A 12500-nucleotide genomic window follows, 5' to 3' on the forward strand; every position below is an offset into this window, starting at 1 on the left:
ATTACCACTCCACCTTCCGTGTCTTCAATTCCAAAGATTGGGCTGATAGTTGTCATAAGGACAGCAGTGGAAGCAAAGGTTGACATGGCAATGGTTGTAGTGGCAATGGTTGTCATGGCAATGGTTGTTGTGGTGACAGCAGTGGTCGGGGTAAGTGTGGTTTGGGGCAATCGTCGGGCAATATTCATGCCCAGAAGAGGTCTTCCCTCTGGAGATTGAAGAAGTTGGCCTCCTGGTCCCAACAACGGGAGGCCATCTCGGCCATGACCAATTACAGGCAAGCCCTGAGGTGTCAGCAGGATGGTCCCACCCACGGCTGTGCAACAAGGACAGGCAAAATAAATCACAGGCAGAAAAGAACAAGCATGGCGGGAGCAAAAGGAAGACAGAAAAAAAATAGGATTAGTGTACCTTTCTGTAGCTACTAGGGTCAAAGGTCATAAAACACCAAGATTGTAAAATTTAAAAAAAGATACATTTTGATAATGCATAATGGTGGAATGTACTACAGGTGTAAGAAAGTACAGTATTACCGATCATATAGAGAGAGATGACTGGTGGATCTGTGAAAGGAAAGTTTAAATAAAGTTGTGGCGTGTGCAATCGAGAAGGAAAAGCCATCGAACGAACGACACAAAGAGAAGGATTGTTAAAGAGGTCAAAGAAGCTTTCAAACACTGGTGTCCTCTCTAATTTTTTCCCACCTCTCCTCTGATCTAACCCCTCTGCTCTCTCAGTCTGCCGACCCTCTACAGCAACTCCAAAATGCACGGGTTCTTACAGTAACCCTCTCCTAGTTAAACTTCCAAAATCCAAGCTGACTAAACACCTCAACTCATTTTCCCTCACTTCTCCTAACTATGGAATCACCTTTGACAGGTCGTTCGTCTCATTCTTCAAGCAAGCAGTACACCACCATCTCTTGTTATCCCCAATTCTGTCCCATTATCTTAACTAGCAGAGTACCTGCTCGACGGGCGATCTTGGTCCAAACCATGCAATACATTATTGTGACACATACCTTTATTTGGGTGGTTTATAGGCCAACCCCCCCCCCCCCCCCAGGTTACGTGCATGAAGCAAAAACATACCGACTGCTTATATCTCAACATGAATAGCCTAAATAAATAGTTTTGTCCTAATGACAAAACACCTCACTGCACTGTAAAACGTGGAGACAGGAATACTGGACTGTAAATGGTGGAGACTCGTAATACCCTCCCTCACTGAGAGGCGGCGCTACACGATACACATTTACATAGAGAATTTGTGTCCCCCTCCCATGAAAACCACTGACAAAGATTAAAAAAAAACACCCCTGCACATTAATTGGGGTCATGCTGATCCTATGCAGCAAGTATGGATATAATCTGCCCAGAAGTGTAGGAGTTGCGTGACAAAAACAGAAACACCGGTCCGTGAATGATAATAAGGATTACCCACATGAACCTTTCCGAACCCAACCATCTTACTTCCTGGTTTCAGTGTTTCTTCACTCCTCAAACTCCCCTTTTCCTGTTCGTTTATTCCTTTGCTGATTTTGTGTCCAAAAGTTTTCCCACTGCTCCACTGTAGGTTCATAACCTTCCGTTAACTTACACTTCCACGAGCCTCGATATTGGCGAGAGAAAAAGAGTCCATCAGAGGAACAGCTACATATTAAATATGAAGAACCCTTATACAGTGATTAAATCTTTTTTTTGATTGAAGAACTCAGGTTTATTTGAGGTGTCAAGGCAAGAGGTAAGGTGCACACATCAAACTTGCTAAGAGACCAGCCTTTATATCATGAACTTGAAAGTGGAAAACGTTTCGACTTCAGAGTCAGGACAAGAGGTAATTTTGGACAGTGTACAAGAGGTTCATGACATCGTAAAGAATGCTCAGGTAACCTCAGTTCCAAGTCCGAATGAAGTCGGTTCAATGTGTGTAAGAATTTCCTCCAACTTTCCCAAAGACTGGAAGCTATTTGGAACAAGGAATCCACACCGGATTCATGGTAAAAGGAGGATGGTATTAATAGCCAAAAGGAGCACAAGGCAAGATTAAAATCAGATGTTTTAGATAAACAGCTCTGCTCATTGTCAATGTGAAGACTTTTTGTGGTATGTGGTGAGTTGGACAAGCCTTTGTCATGACCAATTCATCGATCAACATGTCTGTTCAAGAAGGTTAGAATTCCTGGTATCTCAGGCTGTTGGGCACACTCGGCCATCATTTGGAGAACTGCACAATAATTATTTTGGGTTTCCCAGTGATGCGCCGAGCCTCCCCGATGCAGCATTTTGGTAAATGCATCACGTGGTTTCCAACCCACCATCAAATGATGATGAAAGCTAAAAAAAAAATGGCAATACAATGGGTTGTCTATTTTCCCCAATATTATTACCCCATGCACATGAAGCAATAAGTGGGTTGAAGCAATTTGTTCACTTTGTCTGTCTGTCTGTCTGTCTGTCTGTCTGCCTGTGTACAAACGTCATTTTATTATTGAGAAACAACTTAATTTCAATGGAATGTTATATTTTGAACACAAATCGGAACATGAATCAGAAGACACGTCTTTCGTTTTACCGAACTTTGGCTCCAAATTTGTCTTGATCATGCATGCACCGAGAGGAGTGAGATAATTTTTTTTACTCTGTCCGCCTGTCTGGAAGTCAAACAAAATTGAAAATCATTCCAACCAGGAAATTTACTGTTTTTAAGGACGTTATAAAGGACACAAACAACAGGCACGAATAACGTAACGTGCAAAAGATGCTGCATAAACGGCGGTAAACTTCCAGAATCAATTTTTTTCTCCGACCTTTAAAATCATTATTTTATTTCAATTGAATTATATACTTGAACATTGCAGAACACAAATTACCTTCTTGTAGCTTCCAAAAACCTCCAGTTTTGCCGTAGAGGGCATGTTTTGCCACAGGAGCAAGGTGTGCGAAAGCAATTTGCAGGGGTGCAGGGACGAGTCCATTAACGCGCTCAACGAGGGGGTTGACAATGTCTTCACGAATCTATCTTGTACCAGGACCAGGATATGCTGCGCGTGCTATTGACAACAACCCTTGTCGAGTGCATTAGTGGACCCATCCACCAGATAGTGCTGAGCACCTCCGAACTTGGTCAATGCTTTCTTCATTGGGATCAATCGTATCGATTTTATCATCGCATCACGAACCTTGCTTTAAGACAAAACGAGTGAGCGTCATCGCAGGTCCGACAAAAGAGGAAGATTTCCGGCTTATTTTCGTCTGTCAGTGTGACAGACCGTACTTGAACTACAGATGAGGCACAACAGGGTGGCATCTCTGGCTTTCATGAGCATACACCATGACTTCCCCAAATCCCCACATGATGCGTGTGCCATTTTCATTCGGAAACACAAGTGCCATCTATTCCAAAATAGCATCATTTACGAGAAATATAATAATTCACACCCACCATCCGATCTGATCTCTTTTATGGGGAGAAGCCCCTACCCTAAGCTCCGCAACCTCGGCGAATGGCAGTGCCGGGCTTTGCCCAGCACACAGTCGGTTAACGCCATCATTTCCCACTGTGGGTGTGCACAGGCCTTTTTAAACTAAGGATCAGCTGGGAAAGTTTGCCACTCTGGCCCATTATTCTTCACGAATCTGCTGAACTGTTGGGCCATGGAAGAACACAACGAACTGCAGAAAATTTCCAAGAATGCAGGAAATGCTGTTCCCAACCATCAATTTTCCAAAATTTCCCCAAACCCCACTCCCTGTTCAGCACTATGGCCTTGTGATGCAGTGCCCCCTTAGAATGGAGCTAAAACATTGCAGAAACGAGTTCAAGGTGTTCCATTATTAATGAGAATATAATTTTGCTCGGTAAATATTTTAGCATTTATACCAAAACAATCATCCATATTTTATGTTTCAACTTGCACATTATATCGGTCTTAATTCTAAACCCAGGTATCCAGGGAATTCCTTCTAGTTCACAAATTGAAATAGTATTGATAACCTGACACAATGGCTTGACTTGCAATAACCTCTTTTAACTCACAATGATCATAATGCCGTTAACTGTGAATAGCAGTGAAAGGAAGATGCTAATCAAAGGTAGATTATGATAATTTTGTGCAAGTGCATTAAAATTATTACAACTTCCAGACACTTATCTCACTTCTTATGGAGCCGTCTCGATCAGTCATTATGTGGATCCGCTCTCCGTGCTCATCTACGATTGGCTCCCGGTTAGCATCCAGTACCAAACGTTGTTTCAAGTCCACAATCTGCCGATCACAGGTAACTTGGTAACATCATCACCAACATCATCGTTTCCGATAGCACTCTACTATTGCGACGTGCTGCATTGACAAAAATAGGGTTTATTACAGGTGAGTAGCTGGGAAAGAAAGGAGATGGAGCAGCAGGATTCAAGGAAGGAGCTCAGGGAAACATCAAATGGAAAATCCTCACCTCCAAGTCAAGCTACATCCACTATCAGATCCATTCCGATTGTGGATTATCTTTAAAGTGTGGATACACTGGTGCAGTGATAAGGCTACTGGATTGGCATCTCAGAGGTCCTGGGTTTAATTGGAATCGAGGAGGGTGGTAGCGTTAGAGATTTGGATTCTAGGGTTCTGGATTTCAATGGCATGTGAAAAGTAAAAGGTAAATTCAAACAGCTTTGAGACCTGGAAATTAATGATTGGTGGAGCAGAGGTTAATTATTGGAGGAAGCATGCCTGGTGAGTTGGAACCCTCACCATCCAGCACCTTGCTTTCATTCATCGAATTGATTTCGTGAGGAATGGGGAAGGACATTCTAAAGCGAGCGATGGCGAGGTGGGATGCACCTCTTCCCTTCGGTTGGTGACAGGTATTATTGCATAGGTGTGAGGCCAAGGTGTTTCGACTACAGTCACCATTTCAAAAGGGTATCGTGTCTTGCATCTTCATCAGACGATCATGAGGCCAAGACGTTAAGGAAGACTTCTCCAACCGTTTTTGGAGTTAGAGAAGCACAAAAGTGTTCAACTTGAAAAAAAGTCTTCACAACCATTTAATACCATGGAATCTTTTGATTTCATGGATTCCTTATCATTCATTGAACCGGTTTAATTTTGTCGGCTGATTTAATTGACTGAAGTGAGTTTTGGGCCCAGTCTGGGAAGAAAAATAATTATTATTCCCTTTAATTGTTGAAAAATAATAAACAGTTAACGTGTCTTCATGGACGACTGCTACTCGTTGATACAACTTTTTAGGCGCCTGATGTTGGCTTAGTGGTTAGGGTGGTTGGCTTGGGATCTTAGCTTAGTGGTTCGGGTGGTTGGCTTGGTTGGCTTGGGATTTTAGGGTCCCGAGTTCAAGCCATATTGGCTGCTAAATTAACACCAGGTGGGGTTGACTCAGCCTGTCATCCTTCTCAGATTGGTGAAATGAGTTCCAGTGTACTGGTATAGGGGTACAGCATCAGTGGCATAGTCGTGCCCCAACAAAATGATAGCTACCTGGCTGGTAGCCAAGCTGCCATACGCAAGAAGAAGATACAACTTTTTGAATGCCCATGTGCTCCACAGTATACCACACTATCCACTAGATCAAAGCTTCTTTAAATGAAAGAAGATATTAAATACCGACTCCTGGAAAATGAACGCGTTTGCATCATCATTGCATCTTACCAGGGTTTTGCCTCCAGGAGCATGAATGACTTTCTCTTGCATATCTGGAACATATATATAAAACAATCGTTAAAGGCTTGGTGTGATCGGTTCATGGCAGATAGTTGACTGTAAATACTTCTTTTTTAAAACCAGTGATATATAATATCCATTAACCGAAATGATAAAGGGTCAATGAACACCTGTCAAACCTCTAGCAAATGAAACTCTCATTGTACACTTTCCCATAAACAGAGAGACACACACCACGTACCTCTGCTTCATGGATGTTTTGCGAGATGTGACGAAAACAAAAACATAAAAGAAAAGGAAAAACAAAACCAAGAATAATATTCAAAGAAACGGAGTGACGATTGGATGACCAATAGGATGTCAATAAATGATACGAGCTTTCAGCCCCAAAAAGCCACATATCTTCTGTAAGGATGGAAGAATGCTCTTCCAACAATCTACTGTACATCTTGCTCTTCCACGAGTCGAGTTTAATATTTAATATTTAAAAATTACCCCCGTGTGGGGGTGACAGTCATCTCTATAATGTTTTTTTACTATCATAATAATCGATGAACCGTTGCCAGATATCTCCTAAAATGACAGACTCGATAGGTTTTGAAAATGGCGACTTTCACAACTTTCGTGACCTTGACCCTGACCTCGAATCCGGGAAAAAAATATGTCGTTGGGTATCACTCATCGACCTCGACCCACATACCAAATTTCATCAAGATCGGAAGTAAAAAGTTTTCTCTGTACCGGGAGGTGTTTTTGACCATTTTCCAGGTTACGTGGCGGCCAAACGGGACGGAAATTCAAAAATCTGTCTGGTTAGATACAAGATAATATTTTTTACTATCATAATCAATAAACAGTTGCCGAATATCTTGTAGAATGGCAGACTAGATAGGTTTTGAAAATGGCGATTTTTATAACTTACGTGACCTCGTGACCTTGACCCTGACCTTGAACCGGGACAAAAGTTATATCGTTGTGCAACACTCATCGACCTCTACCCACATACTAAGTTTCATCAAGATCGGAAAGAAAAATTGTTGACGGACGGATGGACGTATGTACGTACGGACATTTGGTCCAGCTTTATTAGGTCATCTCGGTAGAGATGACCTAATAAAAGGAGATGGATAGGAAAGCAAATCATTACTCCAGTATGGATCCATCCATGCAGTGGACAATGTTTCACTTGTAAACACAACTTGGGTTGAAACATTATAATACACATTGTGAAATGAGATGAGCCAAATGGCCATTACTCTGTGAAGGTTTCCCCTCAGTTATCTGTTTATTACTAAAACTCTCATCTTGTATGTATGTATGTATGGATGTATGTATGTATGTATGTATGGATGTATGTATGTATGTATATATGTATGTATGGATGTATGTATGTATGTATGTATGTATGCATGTTTCTGAAATACAGCCAAAACGGTACACGATAGTGCAAAGATTTTAGGGCCACCTTACTCACCATTCTCCTGCGGTGTGCAGTATCAAGTTTCATTCAAATCGGGCAAAGAAAAAAAATGATAAAAAAAAATCAATTCCTGATTCAGTCAGGTACTCTTTGGGAGAATTTGACCAATGAAAACAACCTCAGTGGTATAGCTCGCTGGAGCTATCTTTTCTTCATTTTTTTTTTTTAAGATTTTTTTTTATTAACTGCTGTCACAACGGGAACCCAACGGGTTCACGGGTCGTCTAGTAAGATATAAGAATGAATTCCCACTTGAGCTAAAGCAAATGGAGTGTTGCAAAGCAGGAATGACTAACTGTGGAATCTCAACCACATTTTTGAGGCTTCTCAGATGGTTGCTTTGCCTTCATCTTGAAAAGTGCCCAATGTTTCTCCCAATCCACGAGAATGGTGTCATAACTGATCCCCTCAGCTGGAGGCCAGTCATCACCCAATCTATCATTGCTATATATAGGCCTCACGTTTTATCTTTCCTCAAACTCTCCCATATCTGATTATTTGTTTGCTTTCTACCATGGCTATTCCACTCTATGCCTGGTGTTGGCTTATGGTTAGGGTGGTGGGTACCTGTAAGTAGATTAGAACAGATGTAAGTAGTGCAGGGTACCTCAGGGATCAGTACTTCGAACCATTATTATTCAGAATTTACATCCATGATTTGGATAGTGGGGGAAAGAGAAAGATTTCTAAATTTAGAGATGACACACAGCTTAGAGGTAAGTTAGATAACAGAGAGGGGTGTAGTCAGATTCAGGAAAGTCTATATACCTTCATCGATTGGGCAAAAGATTGGCAGATGTAGTTTACATATGCATATATAGAAATGTAAGGTGCTGGGTGTGGGTAAGAATAATGAAAATAGAGATGACATGATTCAAGGGCAGTCTTGGAGTGGGTCACACAGGAGAAGGATCTGGGAGTGGTAACAGGTATGGGAGGGAAGCTGACACCATGGTTCCAGGGAACTATGGGTAAAGCTAACAGGGTTTTAGGTTGTATTCGTAGAGGGATAAATTTATAAATCAAAGGAGGTAATGTTGGCACATTCAGAATTTAGTGAGGCCTCATCAATAATATTGTGTTCAGTTTTGGTCACCACAACTGAGGAAGAACTGAGCTGCCTTAAAGCAGGTAGAGCATTGAGTTACTGGATTAATTCCAGGGCAAGCAAGACTAAGCTATGAGGAACGTTTGAAGGAGAAATGACTTTATACATTGGAAAGGAATATCTAATTGAGATGTTTAAGATAATGATGGGTATGGGCAAGATAGGTCCAGTGTAGATTTTCAGCAGAGTGTTCAGTGTTTAGCAAAGGGGCCATAGCTTAAGGATAAAGACGATGAGAGTTTTAAGGCAGGGGTCTTTCAGCCAGAGAGTGGTTAATACATGGAAAGGTCTTCCTGGAAAGGTAGTGGCAGTAGAGGGGATAGATAAATTCAAATGGGATTTAAATAGGTGCCTGGATGCATTGGCGATAGAGGGGTATGGGGATATTGGCTTGTGTGCATGGTAGGTAGCTTGTTTGTGGATGGGTGATGATACTGGGGTTGGTGTAATGAAGGTATGATGAGCTGAATGGCCTTCTCCTGCACCAACGTTCTTTGTGTATCCGTGTAACTCATATCCACCTACAAGACCTTGATCCGCAGTTTGATGGAGTACTGTTCCCCCTTTGGGGTGGCGTCCCAACCTCAACCTTGCTCAGCTTGACGCCATGGAAACCAACAAGCCAAGGCCTTCAAGATCATTAGAATCTCCCATGCTGAAGCTGAATCTATGGGCTTATCACTCCACCATCGCAGACAGGTTGGTGGTCTCTGTATTCCACCACCTCCTTTCTGATCTTGCATCCTCTGCTCTTTCCATGCTTGTCCTTCTGGTGAAGCTCCCAAAATGCAGGATCACTGCTCACCTCCACTCATTCGTTCCTCTTTTTTTAACCACCTGTGGAACCAATTTTCACTTTCTCTTCAATGTCATTCTTCATTGCAGTCTTCAAGATAGCTGGTCACCACCATCTCAGATCATCCCCAATCCAAAACCATGATCTTCTCGACCCCAGTTAACCCTCCCCATGTCCACCTCATTCCATTTTATTTTCCATCTGACACTGAAAAGTGGCCAAAGAACTTCAATACCGCCCACGTGGTGTGTGTGTGTGTGTGTGTGTGTGTGTGTGTGTGTGTGTGTGTGTGTGTGTGTGTGTGTGTGTGTGTGTGTGTGTGTGTGTGTGTGTGTGTGTTTTGTTCACCTTTGAGTTTCTCATTTGCTCTTTCTTCCTCTTTCGCTGTCACAATGTCCCTTCCGTTTTCTTTTGCCATTTCATTTGTTCCACCAAACTCGTCAAAAATTCGTGAATGTGAAGTCCCAGGGGAGGCAGAGGAAGAGTGTGACAATGAAGGTAAGCGAGACTGGGATGGAAAAAGTGAATGAGAGGAAGGATGTGAGGGGGAGGTAGAAACCGATACCTTCGGAGAATGAGAGTAAGAAGGAGAACGAGAGTGCGAGGAAAACCGAGAGGAGGGATTGGGTGAGAGGGAGGGATTGCGTGAGAGGGAGGGATTGCGCGAGAGGGAGGGATTGCGCGAGAGGGAGGGATTGCGCGAGAGGGAGGGATTGCGCGAGAGGGAGGGATTGCGCGAGAGGGAGGGATTGCGTGAGAGGGAGGGATTGCGCGAGAGGGAGGGATTGCGCGAGAGGGAGGGATTGCTTGAGAGGGAGGGATTGCGTGGGCGTGAGGGATTGCGCGAGAGTGAGGGATTGCGTGAGAGGGAGGGATTGCGCGAGAGCGAGGGATTGCGTGGGCGTGAGGGATTGCGCGAGAGTGAGGGATTGTGCGAGTGCGAGAGAGAGGGCAAATTTGAGGGAGAGCGTGAGTGGGAGTTAAAATGTGAGGAGAAGGAAGGGGATATCAGAGAATAATAATGAGGGTTTGGAGAGGGACGTTGTAGAATAGGAGAATTGGGATAAGGGTGCAAGTTCTGGAGTTTAGAGCGAGAATTCAATGAGGGGGGATGGGATACTGAGGAAGCGATGGAATTTGAGGAGCGAGAAGAAGATGGAGGTTTGGAAAACAAAGTGGTGGGAAGAGGATGAGGAAGTGAATGGATTGGGATCAAAGGCAACAAGTTGGAAGACAGCATATTGGAGGATGAGGATTTAGAGGAAGGAAGGGATGGAGAACGTGAAGAATAATAAGGTTTTTGATGGTAATGATTTGTTTTAGAAGTTTTAGAATGCAAGGATGGTGAAGGTGAAGGGGAATGAAGAGAAGAAGGTGAGGGTATGGGAGGAGACTTAGAAGGAAAGGGAATTTGACGTAGAGGTGTGGAAACCGGAGAGTGCACATTCAGAGGAGCCATTCCATCTCCAGAGCTTTCAATTTCTTCTGTATTCTTCTTTATTCCTGTATAAACAAACGGTATAAACAAGATAACATTTTATTAGACAAGGGCTACAGGCATGCTTGCTAGTCAGAAAATAGAATCAAAACAGATACAGAGGTATGCACAAACACATCATGGCCCCCTTACACTTAATCTGCGCCTTCCATTGTTTGCCAATGAATGTAGGTCTTGAACCTCAATCAAGAGGTCAATGAAGTCTCATTCTACATCTATCAATCATTTGATAATGTCCGGCCCCAAGGTCTGCTCATTTAACTGTCCACCATTGGCAAGGCTGGTGCAACCATTGGGAAAACTAGGTGGTCACTTCTAGTGGCAAAAATGGATGAAAACAGAGAGTTAGTGTCAAAACCTATCGTTTTCGTTTTTAAAAGACTAATCTAATAATTAATATTTTTGATAAAGCATTGCAGTGAAGTCTGATCCAAATAATTTTAAAGCAATATATGTATTTGTATATTGTAATCGGTAACAAGAGCGCAAGTGAGCACAATATACACGCGAACAAGAAGGTATATACAGAATTGTGCTACAACATGGAAAACAGCATCCTGGTTGCCATGGCAACCACTTTAGATGACGAACATATGGCATGACAACATCTCCACAGTCTGTACCTATGTACCAAATATGAAACGTGAAAGTTGAAAACTTTGGGAGTGAGAGTGCGGCTAGGAAAGGACGGAAACAGCATCCTGGTTGCCATGTCAGCCACTTTAGATGACGAACGTATGTCACGACACACCATCTCCACAGTCTGCACCTGTGTACCAAATATGAAACATGAAAGTTGAACATTTTGGGAGTTAGCATTAGGACAGGATCGGATGGAAAACAGCATCCTGGTTGCCATGGAAACCACTTTAGATGACGAACGTATGTCGCGACACACCGTCTCCACAGTCTGTACCTATGTACCAAATATGAAACGTGAAAGTTGAAAACTTTGGGAGTTAGAGTGCGGACAGGAACAGACGGACGGACGGACGGACGAGCGGTATCACATAATACGCCCCGAATATATATCGATCGACGACCCAATATATATATATATATATATATATATATATATATATATATATATATATATATATATATATATATATATATATATATATATATATATATATGTACGTATATATATATGTTTTTTATATATGTATTTATATATATATATATATATATATATATATATATATATATATATATATATATATATATATATATTGTTGCGAATTCGCGCCCGCCGGCGTGCGGACGGCCACGTCACTCGAATCGCGACCGCGTCGCCCACCGGACGGACAATTCAGTCATGACCCTCTCGGAACAACGCCGGGAGCTAGTCACGGGTGGGGGTTTAACCCCACCACGACCGTGCCAATTGCCCACCCGCGCAGGATAGGGTTGCTCGCCAAATTCGATCTACCTAAGTACCTGCGTGGATGGTCGACCGGGCGACCGCACCACGCCACAGGCAGACTCTGGACACGAACCGCTTAAGCGGTCCGTTCCGTGCTACAGTGATAACCGAGCGGTGTTATCGTCGGCCTCGACGGTTCCGATTAATTACCGGGCGTATTAAGCCCACTTACGAACCCTTTACGTGAAGCAAGATGGAGGGTCAATAAAGAAAAGACAAAGCAAAACGGGAAAACAGTTCAAACAAAGCACATTTATTTCCCGGCACACGGAAAGTACACATATACAGCCAAACAGTCAAAATGCACATATAGCAACAAAAACAAAAGCAACAACGACGCAGAGTTACAACCGACGACGTGCACACACGGCAACACTGATGCAGTTCTACTTTACAGACGGCGCCAACACACATTTACTCAAAAGCAAAGGAAAGAAGCCACCCTCATAGACAAGGGGGGCAGACGGGTCTGTAGGCCAATATGCGCGCGTGACCTGAAGGAGCGGCCAGGCCCG

General features: G+C 43.0%; 1 protein-coding gene across 3 annotated transcripts in view; it reads right to left on the reverse strand.

Moving 5' to 3' along the window:
* Window positions 1-12500, reverse strand: part of LOC147015055 (uncharacterized) — a 97104-nt gene that overhangs the window by 32687 nt on the left and 51917 nt on the right. For all 3 annotated transcript variants that reach the window (XR_015050209.1, XM_085849415.1, XM_085849414.1), the window contains exons 6-9: window positions 9410-10564; window positions 5666-5709; window positions 4159-4267; window positions 14-316 (exon numbers count right to left, since the gene is read on the reverse strand). Coding sequence is in view for 2 of the 3 variants with exons in the window: in XM_085849415.1 (XP_085705541.1) it covers window positions 14-316; window positions 4159-4267; window positions 5666-5709; window positions 9410-10564 (1611 nt within the window). In the remaining variant the exon portion in view is untranslated. The remainder of the gene's footprint in view (window positions 1-13; window positions 317-4158; window positions 4268-5665; window positions 5710-9409; window positions 10565-12500) is intronic.

The sequence above is a fragment of the Eptatretus burgeri genome, chromosome 12 (assembly GCF_056783735.1).
Source record: "Eptatretus burgeri isolate ZD-2024b chromosome 12, Ebu_testis_v1, whole genome shotgun sequence".
Taxonomy (NCBI): Eukaryota; Metazoa; Chordata; class Myxini; order Myxiniformes; family Myxinidae; genus Eptatretus; species Eptatretus burgeri.